General features: G+C 36.8%; 1 protein-coding gene and 2 long non-coding RNA genes across 3 annotated transcripts; 1 reads left to right on the forward strand and 2 right to left on the reverse strand.

The window, feature by feature from the left end:
* Positions 1-839: 839 nt before the first annotated feature.
* LOC115928225 lies at positions 840-3,446 on the reverse strand. The gene is made up of 3 exons (XR_004065954.1): positions 3,400-3,446; positions 1,850-1,974; positions 840-1,339 (listed from the first exon to the last, which is right to left on the reverse strand). It is a non-coding gene; the product is annotated as an uncharacterized LOC115928225 (long non-coding RNA).
* Positions 3,447-5,092: 1,646 nt separating this feature from the next.
* Positions 5,093-7,659, reverse strand: LOC115928228. Its single transcript, XR_004065958.1, has 2 exons — positions 7,592-7,659; positions 5,093-6,751 (listed from the first exon to the last, which is right to left on the reverse strand). It is a non-coding gene; the product is annotated as an uncharacterized LOC115928228 (long non-coding RNA).
* A 6,123-nt stretch (positions 7,660-13,782) lies between these two features.
* On the forward strand, positions 13,783-19,232 carry LOC105446112 (ATP-dependent DNA helicase Q-like 3). The gene is made up of 2 exons (XM_030995217.1): positions 13,783-14,032; positions 17,037-19,232. The coding sequence occupies exons 1-2, from the start codon at positions 13,866-13,868 to the stop codon at positions 17,851-17,853; spliced, it is 984 nt and encodes a 327-aa protein (XP_030851077.1). The 5' UTR covers positions 13,783-13,865; the 3' UTR covers positions 17,854-19,232.
* Positions 19,233-20,754: the final 1,522 nt, after the last annotated feature.

Genomic DNA, 20,754 nt, shown 5'->3' on the forward strand with positions numbered 1-20,754 from the left:
AGAATTCAGCAGTATTAACTGATTTATTAACATTTATGAACTCATTTATCAACATATTTTGTTTCTATAAAGTCTTTTTAAATCCAACATGACATCAACAAAAGGATGAAAAATGGATGGGGGGGATGCTGTCTCTTGAATTCAAATCTTTCAGTTGTAAAAATTTACTGTAGATTTTGAAGAAAAAAATATTCAATAATATCAACATGCTATTTTATTATGTAAAGCACAGGTATATACTGAGTTTTATGAGTACTTTATCTAACATTGGACATTATTATTGTTCTTTTTACTACTACCTGTATTATCATTATTATTACTGCTATTATCATGATCATTGTCATTATTGTTACTATTTTTAATATTGTTATTATTATTAATATTAATTATATTAATACAGTCTTACTATTGAACTACATCATTTTATCCCCCCCCCCCCTTCAATTTACTATCCAGTTCAGCATATCCCTCATATTGTTGTCAGAACTTGACTTAAGATTAAATATCAAAAAACTATGTTACATGTACACGCATTTAAAAGAACAAATGATTACTTTCATGATCCTCGATATATCTTCTTCTTCTTCTACTGGTAATCTTCAAAAGGCATTGTAGCCTATCACGAAGATGAACTAGTACTAAAGATTACAAGTGGTGTGAGGAAGACAGATTGTTTCTAAGTGGGATAAGGAGAGTAGATGCCTCAGAAGTAGTTCCTGGCAGTTCTCTGGGCTGTCAGCATGCACTATATTTGCTGGAAGTCAGTTCCATTAACTTTGGGACAGAGTGTTGGGCAAATGCAAACTTGTCTACCTATGTCGCTTCTGGCTTGGTGCAACTGGAGGGTCATGTCATGGTACTTCCTGCTCGTGATTTGTTAAAGCCCGTCTGTACTAGTTTGGCCAGGGGGATAAGACCACCCTGCAAGGTCACTGACAGGTGGTTATCTCATCAAATCAGCTCTCAATTAATATAAGAAAAAGAGGATCATGGGGGACCAACAGGCACAGATTAGGCATTGTTTGCTATATAGAGGGCGCAAATAGCTATAAGTAGTGCAGTGGGAAAATGTTCAAGGAAGAGCGGAGAGACCATTGACTATCTTGCGCACCATTCCCAGTCTTCTTGCAGAGTGCCTTGTAGTTGTAGATATAGTAGGCAACTAAAAGGTGCTGATCATCTCAGTCAAACTGCTGCTTCTCTTGTGGTCCCCATTGTAAAGAAGCGTCCTGGACATCTGAGATGTTGTAGGGATCCCAGACACCGGAACAGTTCTCAAGATGAGGGTGGACTAGGGACTTGAACAAAAGAAGCCTGGGTATCAAACCTTCTGGACAACCTGAATAATAAAAACAAAAAGAGAGAAATCAAATAAGATTAAAACTGCTGCATTATATTGGATTTTCAAAAATAGTACCTCCCCACTTTTTTAGGTCTTGCATTTTAATTTTACTAAAAAATGATAAACGTATGTCTATCTAAGTGATAGGGCCTTTTTTTAAAAGAAGAGTAAAGGTTTAGATGTATTTCCAATTATTTTAAAAGTAATTTCCAATTTATTTTAAGTTATTATTTGCTACACTTTTGTGAACAAAAGTTTGTTAGATATAATGTAATATTTAGGAAAAAATGCCTTTGAGTATGTCTTTTAATATGCTGAGAGAATAAACTGTAGCAACACCATAGTTTGTCACCTAAATAAAGCTAGAGAATAAATGAGAATTACCAGATATAATGCAACACAAGATGACAGTTCCCCAAATCTTTGTATATAGTCCAAGTCGAGTGCGGTGTTCGCATGGGCTTAGATTATACAGCCTGAATATTTTCGAACTTCATACAAACATACCTTGCCAGAGTTCAACTTAGGTGTCTTGTTCCTGATTAGATCTACACCATAACATTTGATGATCAGGTCCTGGTGCTCTTTGTTGCACTTCTGTGGTCATTATCTGCTTCTTTGTTCCATAGGATCTACAATAAAAAAAAACAACAGAAACTTAGTAAGGTTCCTGCTAATATCAAATGCAAGCATTAGTTATCAGTTTATAACTTTGTTCATGTCCTTTAGAGAAAGATTTAATATCCATGTCATATGTAGGGTTGGATCCAGAATTCTCACCAACATAAAAGGGGTGGCATAAAATCCTGAAAATAAACCAATTATTTAAAACAAGGCACAATGACATAACTAAGAGCGAAATCAGGGGAAGTGGGAGGGGGGGGGGGGGGAGAGATAACCTTTTTGTTTTGTTTTTGTTGTTGTTGGTAGATCTAGCCTAGATTGATCTACATTCAAACTAAGCTGAATCTGGTCCTGGATCACAATAATGACACATGTGCACGACTAGGGTCTAGTCTAGTAGTGGAGCAAAAACAAGCCTAGACCCATGGCTATGGAAGTCTTTGCTAGGCTATGGCATAACACAAGCTATAGATGTAGATCTAATTGTCTATTTTTAATATTATTAGTAGACCCTAGGGGGCTCTAGACCTAGATCTAGACCCGTCCCTATGCCACATCTGAATAAGGGGGCACAGAATGATTGTGCACCCCCCCCTCCATTACTTCCACATTGACCCACCTAAAACAGGCATTTATTTAGTCTTTTTTTTTTTATTAGAATGCATTAGGCCTAGGCCTAGAATCTAGCCCTAGATCTAGGCCTAGGGTCTATATATTAGATGCGGGGTTAAATGCTGTTTATACTTAAGTGCTAGATCTAGACTAGACCTAGCCTAGCCTAGGCTCTGCTTAGCTTAGCCCTAATTTTTCTGTCTCTTTCGTTCGTTAGCCTCTGATTTGGGTAGGGTCGGCTAAAGAGAGGAGCCGACCCTACCCAAATCAGAGGCTAACGAACGAAAGAGACAGAAAATTCAGGCTAGACTATGCTATGAATAGTCTAGAGCTAGAGGTCTAGGCTTTACAGTAACCAACTGTAAAGTTATAGCCACGCCAGCTCAGGAAACGCAGTCGCTTCTTGGTGGAGTGTTAGTGTTACAGCCGGCTAGCACCGGCGAATTGAAAATCATAAACCGCTCGACGAGATCTCGTCGGCTTGGACTAGCAATGAGCCATTTGCGCAGTCTACAACAGGTCCACATCTACGACCGATTACTATCGGTAATCAAGCTATGAACTGAACTTAAAATTATGAGATGTGCTCTAATGAAATAACCTACGGTAAAATCCTGATTGTTTCTAAAAATATTACCGTCGATGACTTATATTAGAGTTCATTCAATCAGTTAATATTCTTTGGTCAGAAGAAAGAAAAGAGGATGGGGTAGGGGGTTAACCGGGTAATACGTTGTGACAATGCGGAGAGCCCCTCACTGCAATGACGAACACATCACAATCATTTCAGAGACCTTCACACAAAATGGATCTTTACTTACTTTTCTTGATATCATAGGGTATCACTTCGATGTCAATGTTCGCCTGAAGATTTTCTGCTTCACTGAGATGTACTTGACAAACTTCTATTATAATAGAAATTCACTTAAAAGAAAAATGTTTCATTGTTCGTAATTATATAACTTGAAAGTTGCAGTTCATACAACCGCCATTTTCGTGGTCAAATCGTAGGGAATTCTGGGAATGCAAAAAATGTTTTATGCATGACCTAATACATAAAACATTTTGTCGATGGCCAATCAACAAACAGAAGTTGGCGTATTTTTTACGTCATTGCTCATGAATATTCATTGACCCTCCAAAACCGTCGTTCAAATCGGACAAAACCCCCATAATGCATCCAATACAAAACCTATGAAATGTCAAAGGTCACGATTTTAGTTGGCCCTCTAGTCCTCCTACGGAGGACATACTGTGTATGATCCATAGAGATATATACTTAATAAGGCTAGAGTGCGGACTCGTCATACGCGCCCGTTCAAAGCTCTGTGCGCGCATGGAGCGCGGTCCGCCATTACTAAGGAGGGCACAACTTCGAGAAATACCCGGATGTTCCCTTCGAAACTGTGCTACTGATAAGCAATGTGAAGCTTCATTTTTCGAGTTGATTTATCGGTTTTCGAGTATGAAACGTTATAATTGTGGTATTTTGCATAATGCATGAACCCTACTCATGCCTCAGTCATGGTATCTGGTGTAGGTCAAGATTAATTACGGGTGTTATGGTGAGGTAAAGGGACACAAAAAGCTATTTATATTTCAGTATATCTTCATTTTTTTCTTCCTCTTTGTCAATATAAAACTGCGATATTATGACATCAAATATTACTTGGCTTTCAACCAATCAGAATCAAGCATTTGGGACTTGTATTTGATATTTATGTCATGATATTAACCAAAGTTTTATGCTACAGGGCCAATGCCGGGGGTCAATGTCTTTCTAATTCAGTTATTATGAGAGCCAGGGTTTATTGATTTAAAACGCTTTAAAGGTTATATATTCATTTTATGTTTATGGCTATTATAAACAGATTGATACTTATAGATTTGGGATAGAGATGGGTATGTAGATAGCTAGACGAATAAATAGATGGATAGATAGATATAATATAGAAGGATAGGTAGATAATGGAAATGCAGATATAGGACGATACTGAAGATAGGAAGAGGGAAAGGAAAGAATTATACACATTTATTTAAAAAAAATTATGTTATTTACTCATCCAATCATTCATCCATCCATCCAAACATTCTTTTTCTTCTTCTCTCACTCATTTTATATCAAATTCACACCTTATGTCTTTCACCTAATCTCTATAAAATTTCTATATGTCTGAAAGAATAATTCAATTTTTTACAGTTCACTATAAATATATATGAATATTCTTTAAAAAGAGCTGATCATTGGTGTAATAATTATTTATTCACATCACCTTTTTTCTCAATAAATAATATTCTCCTTGATACAGTGTATTTCTTATTTTCTTCATCAACCAGTTTTAGAGAATAAACTTATAATTCAATTTGAAGGAAAAAAATGAATAAATGAACCTTTTATTACCACACGGCACACGTGTGTTGATATTCTACAGCATAGGCATTTAAGTTTTGACATTTTATTATACTGCAATAATACAACACAATTGAAAGGACAGACATTGCAAAAACAACACCTCAGATTTTAGCCCCAAATTTACTGTCACGGATCATAGGCAACACAACCACGACAAATTGATTCGCCACCAAAGACAAGCATTACACATCCCAAAACCGCCACAATAACTCCCAAAACATAAATGTCAGGAGGCCAATGTCTATGTGTCAAGATGTCAGCGATAACGAACACTTTATTAACTAGTCTTGGCTCCAAGCGCACGCAGGCGCGTTACATTTACTAATAATACAAAGACATTTCATCAAGTAATAAATGCAAACCAGAAAAAGTAATTGAGCATATATATTCCAAGTCACCTGTATTGCTATGAAGAACTATAATTGAAGAGACTTACATCTCAGGATACTGCACTACACTATTCAGTGAAACCTCATAGTAACATGGTCTTTTGACATCATTATTCATCAGGTATAATAATAAATTTGAAACTGATTACCCTCAAATGTACACAGTAGATACAACAAGCCAAAGAGTGCACAATCTTATGGGTTTACATCTAGTGAATTATTCCATATAATTGTTCTGTTATCAAATCTCTTCAAAAGCAGTTTTCCATTTTGGAACAAAATTCAAACCTATGTACAAAACGATCTATGGGTGTGTATATGGTGTGCAACTGTGCATTACACAAGCTTTTCAATTGCAACACATCTGTGAATTCTTCTCGTTTATTGAAAATGGGCTCACTTTATGTGAATTTCTTGCTTTTCATCTTAAATGATGTAAATCACTTGGTTGAGAGCAATCCAGACAATGTTATGAAAAAAGGTCTACATGTTTATCTCAGGTTATCCATACTGTACCTGCGGAATCAAAGCACATGTAGAGTGCAAATAATTTGCAAAAATTATAGCAACTGAATCAGATACAGCAGGTACAATTATGAAGCTTATAGAGTAAATATTCAAATACAGTGTACCTCACAACAACTCAAAATTCAAGTACATTTTGTTTAACCCCTAATTTAATCAACTCTTCTAAGTTCCACTTTAGTTTGCCTTCGTGTAAAGTTAACAAACAGAAAATTATGGTTAGGTTGTGCAACTGTCACAATGTGTCCCAAGAATTTTATTTCATTACACAGAACAAAAGTCTCAGATTGTTCTGTTTTTTTAAAAGATTATTGAAAGCTCTCTCCAGTTTTAAACGGCTTCAGTCAATCATCCAGTGGATAAGCTATGCAGACAAGAGGCAAAATATAAAAGACTGATCTGTCTTTGTAGTTTGTACGAATGAAGTTCTATGTTTTGGTTTTTTTTCCTGAAAATGCGTTCTCTCCAAAGTTGTGTTGAAGTAGGTCAAGCTGATCCTGGCTAATGAGCTTGCTTTCGTGGACTTCCTGCAAGAGAGTCCTGGTTTTTCCATCTCTCCTGTTTACCTTGTTTCACCACTTGAAGCTGTTTCTTGGCATCCTGCACTTGCTGTCTGGTTATATTCAGTTTCTAATCAACTCAGACAGAAAAAGAATAGTCATGTTCTTTTGTAATGTCATAGGGTTTCTTTGGAGGCACAGGAACACTTTCGGATGTTGTACATGGTTTTGCTGGGAGTCTTGAGCCATGGGTCTGTTTATAGGGAGGATGTCCAGGAAAGACAGTAGGCACAGCTCTAGGAATGAGATGTGGTGTGTAACATCCTTTCCTCTCTTGAGTGTATTCCTGCATTACAATAAAAGCAAATGGAAACAATAATGAGTTTTTTCTCATAACATGACAATTGTTCTACTATTCATGCTATTTCATGTGATTTTTAAGACTGAAACTGAAAGCAGCTTCCAGCCAAATAAATAAAATAATAATAATGTCAGCAAGTCATAAGCAAATTTGATAGAAAAAGTGTAGTGTGCGGTGGGATTTTTAGGCTTGCCTAGCCTAGTTGGATAACTCCTGTGATGTGAAATATGGCAGGCTAGCCTGGCTTAGACCAAAAGCTTCAGTCTCTCTATATCGTCGGTTGTTCTACTGAGACTGCGTCTGGCTCCACTAGACCTCTGATTATATTATGGGGAATGTCAACAAATGTCAGTTTTATTAAAGAAATGACCCATATCAGACGGTTATTAGAGACTAGAGTTTAGATCTAGAGTCTAGATCTATCATCTAGCTCTAGTCCAGTCTAGATCTAGTTAAAATATAAAGAAGCTGACATTTGATTTTTAATTTATCTTGAAATTAGATAAGATCAAATTAATTATATCATTTTATTCTAGACTTTTCTTTAATAGAATCAAGCTCATGGAGTTATATTTCCGAGTTGGACTCTCTGACTCTTGGAGTTGCGAGCGACTCCAGCGCAGCAGAATTTTCCCATCACCATCCCCAGAACCTTAACCCATGCCTGCCCCAGCCCGGCGGGCGTGGACTGGCGCGCTCCGCTGCTGCAGGAGCTGCCGTGGCTTGTCATGAGACAACCCGGGTACAGACTACAGTCACTGCATAAACTACATTTTTAGCTCTAAAATCTCCTTATTAATCAACATAACATTAAGAAGAACTTACTTGTGAAATATTATGCAGTTCCCTTTCTTTCTTCGGTTCGAACATCCAAATGCAACGCACGAACCCACTCCAGCAAAGCATAGAGAGTCCATGCTAATGCGTATGGACCTCTAGCACTGCATGTATGTGGTATGCACGGGGTGGATTTTTTCCACTTTTAATATCATAAAATGTAAGACAAATACAACATAACATAGGTTATGTTATATTTGTCTTACATTTTACAACAGTTAAGTATGTTAATTAAATGTTAGTATAGAAATAAAAAAATTTAAACTCACTTTTAAAGCACTTTTTTCTCCTTCTGATACAGACACAGCTCAATGATGCCCTCCTCTTGCTTGCAATAACATCAAAATTGCGCACTTTGCGGACACCACACTGAAACGCGATCTAAAGCTCTTACGCAATATCTGACGGGTAGCTGTCTTATCTCGCAGACGTTTTCATTTATTGCTTTATCGCAGGTTCAAAGCACCTAGGCCTCTTATTCCGTACCAGAACAAATTTAAACAGCGCCATCTTTTGGTAGAAAATTTCACATGTTAATGACAACGAAGAGTGGGCGAGTGTTTTAGTGGGAGAGCACATCAATTAATAATTTACCAAATAACCAACCTCTTACTGAACACACCCACACACATAAAAAATCGTTTACATACAAGTTTCGGAAAAGATGAAAAAAGATAAAGCATTAGACCCTTGGTTTCTCCAGTAGATTTATATATTCATAATATGTTTTATACATTACAAATATTTATTTTTTTTCTTCATATTTTTGTAGCGAATAGTGAACGTGCTGTTATAGTTGACAATATGTAAAATAGTCTAGAGTCGTGCATAAGTTTTTGATGTTGATTTTCAGTTGCTGATGAAATCTTGCGTTCAATTCATTATGTGTTTGCTGCCAACGAACCTTTCTGTAGTAAGATGCATACATGTTTTTTTTTTCTTTCTTTCAATGTTTTAGTTGTAAAAAGTTGTAGAAATGATTGTCCGTTACAACCATGTTACCATCATATTGAATTGATGCCAGGAGTAGGCGAACAGACAACAAAATAACACGTCGTTCATAACGTTAAAGTTCTGATTATTTTATGCACCATTATGTCGGATCGTACAGTAAAGCAACGTAATACAAAGTCTTGGGAAATTTTGAAAATTGGGTGGATAGGGAATCTTTACAATTTTGTTATATTTGGATGCCCCTGTGGGTGTATTATAAGCACTAAAAAAAATTAGCCCCTAAAACACTTCTGATTTTGAGAAAAATTATCTATTCTTTATTTTATTTTCATTTTGTTAAAAGTATTTTCTAATGAAATAGAAAATTCCTTTAACACATTTTTTTATATGATCCAAGGATAATTCTTGAATGATTAGTTATTTCATGAGGATACCAATTAATTTGTATTTTACCTGTTTATATGCTTGTGTATTTATCTATTTTGTTTTTGCTGCTGTTATTTTTTTTATTTTTACCAAACAGGGCTTCATGGAAGACCATCAAATTGGTGATAATGTGCGACGTACCCATTATCAGAAATAAATAAATACAACCACTAAAACTTTACACTCTTTGTTTGTTTGTTTTTTGTGTGCACTTTTTGGATGTTTATTTTTGGAGGTGTCATGTTTGTTCTGATCAAGCCATAACGTAATACATGCTGATAGTATGTTGTCAACTGGTCAAAAATGGACTATTTAGACAACTTTGTGTGTATCAATGTTTTCTCATCATTTAACATTAATAGGGGTTATTTTAATCATCGTATAGTGATTTGAAGTACCCGACATAATATAAACAAACTAGGAAATAACACATGTTTATGAGGGTAGAAAACGGAGTTAAAAGATGATCAAGCCCCAGTGATGAAAATCAACAATAATTTATAATTGATGCCTAATCAAAATGTATATAGATGCATTATAATGATATACGAAAGTGTTTATTTCTGCTCTGAATTCGAGAATACGCAGAAAGACGTAAATAATGAAGCTCTGTACAAGAAGAAATTATTTGACTAATTTGTTTTACAAGAAATGTATATTGCAACTTCCTTATAACGATATGATGCAAACTCAGTAACTCATGCAAGTGTGGCGGGGGATATCTTTTAGATTCAATTCAATTCTCATTTATTTTGTTCTCGGTAAAAAAAAATTACATCGATAAACAAGATACAAAATTATTTATAAACAAATTTCAAAAAATAAAATGGGAAACTATACATCCTTCCATGTTGATCTTGGAAGCAGCTAGCCCCCCGCAAACGAGGAAAATCTACACAAAACGATTTATCGTTGCCAGGCGCGTACGCAGGGGGGGGGGGGGGTTGGGGTTAAAACCCCCTTGAGTTTTTTTTAAGTGTATGTTTTGTGTGTTTTTTTGTGAAACCACCCCCCCTTCCTTTTTTTTTAAAAAAACGGAACATATTGTCAAATTTGTCCGCTTCTCCACCCCCCCCCCCCCCCCCCCCCCCCCCTGAGTGACTTTTCCGCCGGCGCGATTTTCAAATTTTCGGGAGCAAATTTTGGGCCCGATTTTAAAACCCCTCCCTTAAAAAAATTCCTGCGTACGCCGCTGATCGTTGCACAGCTCTACTAAGAGAAAACTTGTGGAAAAATAACAGACTTTTATTTGCCCCAGTGATGCTAGGCGCGGATCCAGGATTTCTTGGGGGGGGGGGGGGGGGGGTTCAAATTTGAAATTATGCGTGCCAAATATTGGTACGTAACGGTGACCAGCAGTGGCGTAATTCGAAACAAAACGTTTTGGGGGAGACAAAAACAAAATCCGCATCACCCCACTCTTTTTCAAAGTTTTTCAAAGTGGGTGGGGGGGAGGGTCCTCTCATGTCACTTCCGTCGACACCATGACATATAAACTGCCATCCGATCTCCGCTCCCTCACAAAGTGTTCCCCTGACTTTTGAGGACCGTTGACGCTCTTGTTATTTTAAGGACGGTTTATTTAACATCATTAATGTACATCGGCCACTAGCTGTTCCAAATTTGTCACATAACATTGAGTAAATTGATTTTCACTAAGGAATTCCAGTAGGCCTATATTTGGGATTTTTCATTTTTATTTTTCTCTTAATAAAAAATAGAGGACCAGGTACTGAGCCGACTTAACCTATACTTACGTATTAAACTAAATATTTTTTTTTTTAAACACTACCAACAAATAATTATCACCCCTCCCCTTTTTTTTTACAAAGTGTGAAGAGAAATACTAACAATACACCCAGTCAATGAATGCTATGTGTAAGTGTGCCGTGTGGGAAGTGCATCACCGTCGCGTCCGGTACTCATACACTGCACAATTTAATGATGGCGACTTCAAGGGACATATACAAGGAGCTGGTTTTTGAGGAGGCCTTGAAGCCAGAGCAAGAAAAGGCTTTGGATTATTTATTGGCGTCTACAACAGTAATGGCAGTCCTACCGACAGGGTACGGAAAATCCAGGATTTATGGAGCGTTACCCCTTATGAAAGACAAAGTAAGTATGTTTGGATACCTGTAATAAAATTAAACTGTCTTGATCAAAGACCATTACAACTGAATGACACGCACCATTAAAACTAAAACAACCACCCAATCCCGAACCCAATGCGCGGCTGAAAGACTTGTTCATCGCGCGCCGCCATTGTATGGTAATTATCACAATATTAAGTGGCGTTGCTCCGCGGGGCAAGGGGGTAATCGTACCCATCACAGCAAAGCGTGAACAAAAATAGAGATTGGTACATAAATATAAGGAAATGATGACGATGATAATGTTGATGATGATGATGATGATGATATTGGTGACTATAGACGACGATGCTGATGAAGATGAGGAAGATGATGAAGATGAGGATGATGACAATGTCGTAACGTTACATGGTGTGTTGCTAGGCAGCAAGCTCGGCGGGGCAAGAGGGGAAACTGCACCCTTCACAGAAAAAGCGTGGGGAAAAAAAAAATCGAGATATATATAGTGTATATTTTTGGTTATGCTTGTTACCTGAATATAATGCTGAATTCGAGAGGTTTATGCGGATGATAATGATAATTTAAATGTCATTATAATGCTGTAAAGAGAAAATCATCACTTTAATCATCATAAACCTCATATTTATGCACCAATCTCTATTTTTGTTCACGCTTTGCTGTGAAAGGTGCAATTTCCCCCTTGCCCCGCGGAGCAACACCACTTAATATTGTGATACTACCAACCAAGTCATTCAGCCGCGCATTGAGTTGTTGTTTTAGTTTTAATAATGAAAAAAAAATCATATGTGTGGCCATGCCTAGAACCATAATGCATGGCCCTACAGAGGAATTTTTCTTGTTGGGGATCGGGGCAAGATGCAATGAATTATTATTGATAATTTTCCTGGACGACATAAATATACGATTTATTGTCAACTTAGTCAGTATCGTAGGGGGGGGGGGAGTAAGCACGCCAATCACTTAAAGATCGCTCCCTGAGGGGGTGGGGGGGGGGGGGGGCTCCCCTCCCATCCCGTGCGGAAGCATTGACGCTTCCTTAAATTGTACCATTCACGAATTTTAATCCTTGTCTGAATTTAGTTTCCCCGAAAACGTTAAACCTCTGATTTCTTTTGGTAATGTTGTAAGAAGGTGAAACTTCGACAAAACACAATTATTATAGTTGTAGTCTCTATAGTTCGTATGAAATTTGTTTTCTCTCTCCTCTATATCTATAGATCTCTTTCATCCTCCGATTTTAAAGTTGTTTCCCTTTTTTTTTTTCCTTTCTTTTTCTTTCTTTTATAATAATAATTGTGATAGCGCAGCTTTTATAAAAAAAATATATTGAGCTGCGTTGGTTCTTTCCTTTCCTTTTTTCCCTCTTTTCCTTTACCTCTCGTTTTGCCCCTCCCCCTTTTCTCATTTTCCCGACGGCAGCACAATTATACCGACAATATCCGAACAGGTTGGGGGGGGGGGGTTCGCAACCTCCCTTTTTTTTAGCGACGCCCCCGAGTGCGAGGGAGGTAATGAGCAATTAAATACAATATAATTTTTACATGACTTTTTTTTAACCCAACATCTGTGGCGATGCACACTTTAACTGGCTGTGTATCCCCATATATAGCTCATGGTTCAAATCGCTCTTGGCATACTGTTTGTACATTTTGATAACAGGGCTAGAACCCCGATAAATCATGGAAATCGACAGTTATGACCTTTGGCCTTACACGTGTATACCCCCAAAATGAGATATACATTAATTTAACCATTTTCCGCTTTATTTCAGATTGATCCTACAAATCATCACGTTGCAATCGTCATTTCCCCCCTCCTTGCCCTTATACATGATCAAATTCAAGAATGGACGAAGCTCAAGATCAATGCTCTACATTTCACAACTCAAATGAATGAGAAGGAACGGCAAGGTTGGTTTTTTCTTTCATTTTTGACTACTAGTTTTCCATTTCTCATCCACCTTAATTCTTTACTAAAACCGAAATTGCATGCTACATTTTGAAACATGGTATAATGCATATATTCTTAGAGGTATTGACTGAGGAGAAGAAAACTTCAATGTTTGGGGTACTGTATAGAAACTTGGAAAGTTATAACAGGTGAGCCCCCTAGTAACCCCACCCCCCCCCCAATCTCAAACTGCCTCCGGCGCGCCTGTATACAATCAAATCTGTCTTTTAAGGTCATCCAAAGGAAACACAAACAAGTGGCCACTGTAAACGGGTGACCTTTATATAATCGCTAAGACGGGTTCAGCAGTGAATATTTGTATATAATATTTTAATTTGTTTACAGTGCCAATTTCACTTATTAACAATTCTTGTCATGACATAGCGAGGCAGTGTAATAAGCAGGGCCCCTATGATATCATACAGTTGTGCACAATCTAGGTTTGAAAACAGATGTATATTATGAATGGAAATGCAATTTGATACAAAATTGACACTTATAATAATTCAATTTTTGTATAACCTCCCAGACGAAGGAACAATTAGTTGCATTTCGAAAAAGATAAAGATAAAGAAAAGAAAAAAAAATCAAATATATAAATATACATAATCATTCATCTAAAAACCATACATGCCCACCATCACACACACACACACACACACACACACGCACACACATAATAATATATAGGCGTGAGGGTGAGGGTGTGTGTATGTTTTGTATATATTTATTCTTGTAACATTATGTTTTGATACCAAGAATATGCTTTTGAAATATGTGCATTGTAACACTAGCGATATAAATTAATTAATACATTATTAATGCCACTTTTCTTTGCAGACTTCGAAGATGGAAATTTTACGCTCTTATTCGTAACACCCGAGGCAGTTGCCACCAATGAGACCCTGCAAAACAGGGTAAAGAAATTGGTGGAAAAGAAGCAGCTGAGTCTCGTCTGTATAGACGAAGTACATTGTTTGTCAACATGGTAAGATATTACAAAATACTCATCACCACAATACATAATATACAACATCTTTGATTATCACCAAATATTGGAGAAAATATATAACATTATTTCATTTTAAGAAATCAACACAATTTTAAATCTCCCAACCCCTTTAATTCAATCTTATTTTGCTTATTATGTAGGGATTTTGAAATTCATCTTAACTTAACTATTTTACAAACAATTTTTTAATAAAAAGTTACTGACTTCATCATGACCCGCACTTCTTTTTTCTTTGACATTTTTAACAAGTTTTAGAATTTCTGGTTGGACTCAAAAATATACAATTCTGATTTTTGTTCTTCAAAAAAGAATGAAAGGGTTTTTCGACAACAGGAATTTTCTTGGCAAGATTGGGTCCAATGTTTGAGAAGTAATCATTAAAGTGATTAGCAATAGATTCTTCATCATTGATGGTTTTATTATCCTCTCGGATTTGTTTTATGCTTTTTTTCCCCATTTTTTTTTGTACAATGCCTTATTAATAACTCCCCATGTTTCCATTATGTTGTATTTCTTTTTTTCAAACTGGGTACAATAATATCTCTGTTTCTCTAATCGCATAATCTTTGTCAAACTGTTTTTATAATAAACATATTTTTCACGAAGTTTTGGTTTAGGATTCGCACAAAATATATAATGCAAGTTATTTTTCCTATTAATTAATCTTAATACAGATTTAGAGACCCAGGGGTTACGTGGTTCATGTCTATAACTAGAAAATGTGCAACTCTCTAGAGGAATACATTCGTCAAGAGCTATTTTTAGAACGTGGATAAAATTGTTGTAAGACACATTTACATCAGTATGAGCCAAAACTTCTGCCCAATCAATCGATCCCAGCTTTCCCTTTTATCTATCAATTTTGGAGGCTGTACATTTCCTTACTTTTTTGACGGGGGAGGTGATTTAGCAAGATTAAATAAACTTTGAATTTTGCAATAAACTGGACAGTGATCTGATATGTCAAACAGTATGATGCCAGATTCAGTTTGTAAATGATCAACATTTACAAATATATTATCGATGAGAGTACACGAATGAGTCGATAACCGCGTGGCTTTTGATATTACTGGAACAAAAGAATACGAAAGTATAAGGTATCCCAGGTAAGAGGACACTTTTTTTTTTTTTTTTTGTCTCGAAATTTGAGAATTTGACATTTTGCTCCGTTAGGGGGGGGGGGGGGGGGGGGGGGGTAGGGTCAGCTTTTTTAGGTCAGCTATGGGTTTTTTTTTTTTTTTTTTTTTTTTAAATAAATAAAAAAGGGGGGTTAACTCCCCCCCCTGTGAACATACATTGCAACGCCTCCACCTCTTTTATTCGTACGTTTATTAAATATGAGGTTATATTGAGAAAGTAAATTACGTAAATTTAACTTAATTACATATTACATTAGCATAAATAAAGATGGAGGAAAGAAATAGAGTGAGAGGGGGAGAGGGAGAGAGAGAGAGAGAGAGAGGGAGAGGGGGAGAGAGAGAGAGAGAACAAGTCTTTTCTTTTCACAGAGGAGGAGACCTCTCGGTGCCCAACATAACCATTTATAACGTGATAATTTAGGTGTATGGACCTGTACATCCAGAACATTAAGAAATTGCAGGCTGGAATCAAGTACATGGTACATGTATGTGAGCACAAAATAATACTCAACTCTTCCCCCCCCCCCCAGGGGCGTCGCCAAAGGGGGGTGTGGGGGTGCGACACCCCCCCCCCCCCCCACCTGTCAGGATATTGTCGGTAAAATTGGGCTGCCGTCGGGAAAAAAGAGAGGGAAAGGGAAAAAAAGAAAGGGGAAAAAAAGAAAAGGAAAAGAAAAGAAAAGAACAGAAAGGAAAGGAAAGAAAGGAAAAGGAAGGAAAGAAAAGAGAAGAAAGAGAAAAAAAGAAGAAATAAGACGAAAAGGGAAACATAAGAAACGGGGGGGGGGGGGGGGTGAAAGAGAGGAGAGAGAGCCAGGGGAGGTAAGCGCCTGAGAGAAGAGGAGTGGGAGTAAAAGAGAGCAGGGGGTTGTTGGGTGGAGTCGTTTCGTCGAGTGAGCAAGAAAGACACGGGCAAATATGTTGCTGTGTCGGGTCATCTGTGTCGGTATTCTTGCTAGATCAATGCAGAAGTTTGAAGTCGGTGAGATGTATATTGTCGGTCGGCCGACAAGTTTTTTTTTCCCTACTGTGACTTTTTATCCGATGCGACGCCTTCTAGAGTGACTATAACTACAATACTTTTCCCGAAGTTTCACTTTCCTATAATATCAGCTAAAGAAATCAGAGGTTTAAAATTTTCGGGGAAACGTCAAAAGTTTCCGCGCCTAAGGGGGGAACTGAATTCAGATAATTAGGCTTAATAAGAGGCGAAAACGGTACGACGAATCGTCTTCCTTTCTCTATATTGTGATGAAACGCCGAAAATTCCGGGGAAAACTTCATTTAGACGAGTCGAGAACGGTACAACGAATCGTCTTCTTTCTCTAATAATTTAATGAAACGCCAAAACTTCCGCGCGGGAGGCCTATCATCCACACCCCCTAATGAGCGCTCTTTAAGTGATTCGCTTGCTCACTACCGCGCCTCCCTAAAACAAGATCCTAGCTCCGCGCCTGCATTAAAATAAATCAGCTATGATGCTGACTAAATTGACGAAATAATTCGTATTTATGTCGTCGAGGAAAATTTGCGCATACGCAAGTACTATAGATAGTCCATATATAGGAAGAACAATTTAGCCTTCGGCCCCGTGTTTATGATGGTTAAATTTGTAGATATTGGACATTTAATTTTGTCGGTAAAGAAATACATACAGAATGATAGACAAAAAGCTGAAAGAAAGGGGGAAAAAAAGAATTGTACTGAAAAATTCATAGATAATCCAAAAATAAGGAAATGTCAATGGGGGCTTTGAATGTGCATACATCGTCCAGTACAGTGAAGTTTAAATTTTGTATACAATATAGAGTATATAAATATATTTTCTTTCTTTTCTACAGGGGAAAGAGCTTCAGGAGGTCGTATCGCCAACTGGGAACTCTCCAGAGTATGGTTCCTGCAAATGTCCCATGGCTCCTGTTGTCGGCAACAATAACGCCAAAGATTAGAGATGACATACTTTCTGTTCTGTCATTGAAACCGGAATTCATATATGCCTCCCCTGACCGCCCGAATATTTTCCTTCATTTTAGTAACGCTTCAGTTGTATCACAAACCCTGAACTGGCTTATTGATGAGCTATTGGCAAAAAAGGAAAGGACAAGCAAAACATTAGTGTATGGTAAAACAATAAACACTTGTACCAAAATATTTCTTGCCCTACATTGCGCCTTATCCTTAGACGTACAGAAAATGAAGTTAATAAGTCAATTTTACGCAGACGACGAAGAAGAGGACAAGATGATTTTATTAAATAAGTTCAAGTCTCCTTCAAGTTCAGTTCGGGTATTGGTCACAACGAAAGCGTTTGGCATGGGCATTCAAATCGATGATGTCATAAATGTAATTCACTGGGGACCAAGTAGCGATGTGCTTTCATATTGGCAAGAAGTGGGCAGATGTGGCAGGGGTTGCAAGCCTGGGAATGCATATCTCTACTCGGCCCCCAGATCTGCTCTGGCTTGTAATACAAGTGAGGATATGAGGAATATGGTCAAGGAATTGAAAAAAGGAAATAAGTGTTTCAGAACTTTGATTTTGAATAGTTTTGTGTTACCCACACAGCTGGTTTACGCAAAGCCACCTTGCAACAAAAAAAAAACGCTGCGCAGAGTGCACATGTGCTCTGTGCAGTTGCTGTTCAATTTGCAAGGATAAATGTAAATGCAGCAAATGAATTATCTTGGTATCCTCGTAATAAAACAATCATTTATTTCTTTTGTTTTGCTTTGCATTTTCGTTTAGCAAAGAATAGGTTGCATGTAATTATATTTTAATGTAACATAATTGCAAAAAAAATAATGAGAAGTAACTATTAGCATATTTTGGTTATGTATTAGACCTTGACAAAAAAGGCAACATATACTTTTGAGAGTTCAATTGTTTTATACATATTTACAACAAATATTACAGGATAGTAAATTTCTGGATAATTTGCAAAATTAATGCATGTAATCTTGTATAGCAATTGAATGTACACTTTTAAATAACATTAAAAATACAAATGTATTAATAACTGATAATAAATTATATGAAAACTTTATTTAACTTTGAAAAGCATCGTGTCGTCCTACATTCAGGGCTAAGAAAACAGACACTAAACAAAATTACTCGTCATTTTACGTTATTGGGATCGATATTGCAAGATTGTTTGAACATGTATTTAAAGGTGCTCACAGAGCTTGCCATTCTCAATGATCTGTCCAACTGATTCCATGCTATAATTAAAGAAATGAGGGGGCTATGTTTAAAGCATTCTGTTTTATACTTTTGCACAGAAAGTACCCCTTCAACTGCCTGCCTTGTATTATGCTCATGAATGAGACTTACTATGATTAAACTTTCTTGTAAATAGGATGGCGCCAAATGATGTGTGCATTTGTACATCATATTAACATGCTGAAATTCAAAACTTTTCTCAAATAGTGCTAAGTATGTTTCATTGTTTATCTTTTCTTCATAATAAGTTCTAATTTATGCAATTGCGTTATTTAAAAAATGCAAGACTATATCATCGTCTTATAACTTCCGGAGCCTATGACCTACTTTAGGCTCCATCATATTTTCTCCTTTAAACTTAGTGTTAAGTATTATTCTTTTCGTATGTATAAATGCATCCAAAACACAAATAGATTACAACAATGTAACATGCCAAATGTAATGATGTATTATACAACATGTGAAATATGAAAATAAACTGAAACTGAACTATCTGTGAAATTTAAACATTACATTGTCGTATTCAAATTATGCAAGGAAATCCTTTTACCTTCTAGACTTTAACTGTCGGACACTATAAAGTGACTGACTGACATCTCTTTTTGTTTTTTGGTAATAACATACATAAATTGAGCTGTAACAGGTACATAAGCATTTGTCTACATCAATAACCCACGACTTGCAATGGCCAAAATTAAACCGATTGTATTTTTGTGCAGCTCAGAACGTACGACTATTATCAATGTTTACATAATAGGGTACAAGTAGTTAGTTATATCCCAGTTGGGAAGAGTTCCTCTGTTGCTTTTATTTAACAAATTAACACACCAATAGATGTTCGTTCATTAAAACATTATTGATGATATAAATGACGAATGCATGCTTTTTTCATTTTTCGCTTGACTTGTTTAAGGTCAACTTTTGTGTCGTGCTTTGAACATGCTAAACCTCTGAGACTTGTATGAGTTGTTATGTGATAAAAAATTTTAATTATGCGAATGACATGAAGTATAGCTACATGAATTTGTCACATGAATGACAAATGGGGTGGTCTGCCAGGGCGAGGCAGAAACAGAGAAAGACGGAGAGAGAGGCAGAGCAAGAGAGGGAAAGGGATACAGAGAGAGGGAGAGGGTGAAAGATTAGAAAGTAGAGAGAGAGAGAGAGAGAGAGGCACTTGCAATAAAAAATGGTGGACTGATTTTGTAGCAATTGTTTACCTACAACATATCAAAATTTGGAAGAAAATGGACAAATATTTACAGAGATACTATCAAATTCCATAAATATGCTGACATCACAGTATGCAAGTTTGTATTTTGAGTTCGATGACCACTATGATGATGTAACAATAAATTTAATGGCCAGATGGCCAGACAATCACATGGAGTCAGTGGCCTATGAAGGATTTTTTCAAGGAGGAAGTTTGAAAATTGAGCCGACTGATACTGACATACTTCATTTACATGTAGTTAACTCAGAACATGACTGAAACTACAGCATAGTCAACTTCTCACCTGTTCTAAAGAAAAAATTATTCTGGCATTCACTTTATTATCCAATCATAGTCAAGTACATGTATGAAAATCAGGCCTGATGCAAATGCATGTCTGTAACCAAACATGAATAGGCAAAATAAAATTAAAGTTAAAAAGACCAGTATTCGAAATGCCCCAATTTCAAAAAATTAAATGCAAGCTCTTATTACCAATCATGTGAAATAATGTTTTGACTAATACATGATGATAAAAAATTTGCTGGGAAACCGCCTACTAATTGATATATTTGGTAAATTAGTTTATCCGATGGTCTGTGAGAGATAAACGCATGTGTCGCACACGTGTGCGTATAGTCCCATATACATCTTTCTGTGTACAGTGCTTGTAACTTTACCAAGACTGGGCCAAGTTTCTTATCATTTTGATGATTCCAGAACCTTGCAGTACACACAAATACTTATATGCTAGATGATCAACCTTTTCTGATCCATTCCACGTTTCTTTCACAACGCAATCGCATGACCATAACTGGCCTTTAGCTTTAATAGGGAGGGAAGTTGATAAAGAGAGAGAGAAACAGAGAGAGAGAGAGAGAAAGAAACCAACAGAGAAACATAGCATGTGAGAAAGCATTAAATTACTATAATGAGCCAAGCAATAAGGACGCAGGATTCAATTTGGTTCCATTTGGTTCCATCTTTATTGGTTCAGACTTAACTCTTTTCTGTCTCTCTCAATATCAATGAACTGAACAGTCTAGGTCCTGCAAGGGACACACCTTAAAAAAATCAACATGGAGTCTTCTCCCTATCAGTACCTCCTCTCTCAGAGCCCAAAACAT

This window comes from Strongylocentrotus purpuratus, unplaced genomic scaffold (genome assembly GCF_000002235.5).
Source record: "Strongylocentrotus purpuratus isolate Spur 01 unplaced genomic scaffold, Spur_5.0 spur5_contig_852, whole genome shotgun sequence".
In the NCBI taxonomy this organism is placed as follows: domain Eukaryota; kingdom Metazoa; phylum Echinodermata; class Echinoidea; order Camarodonta; family Strongylocentrotidae; genus Strongylocentrotus; species Strongylocentrotus purpuratus.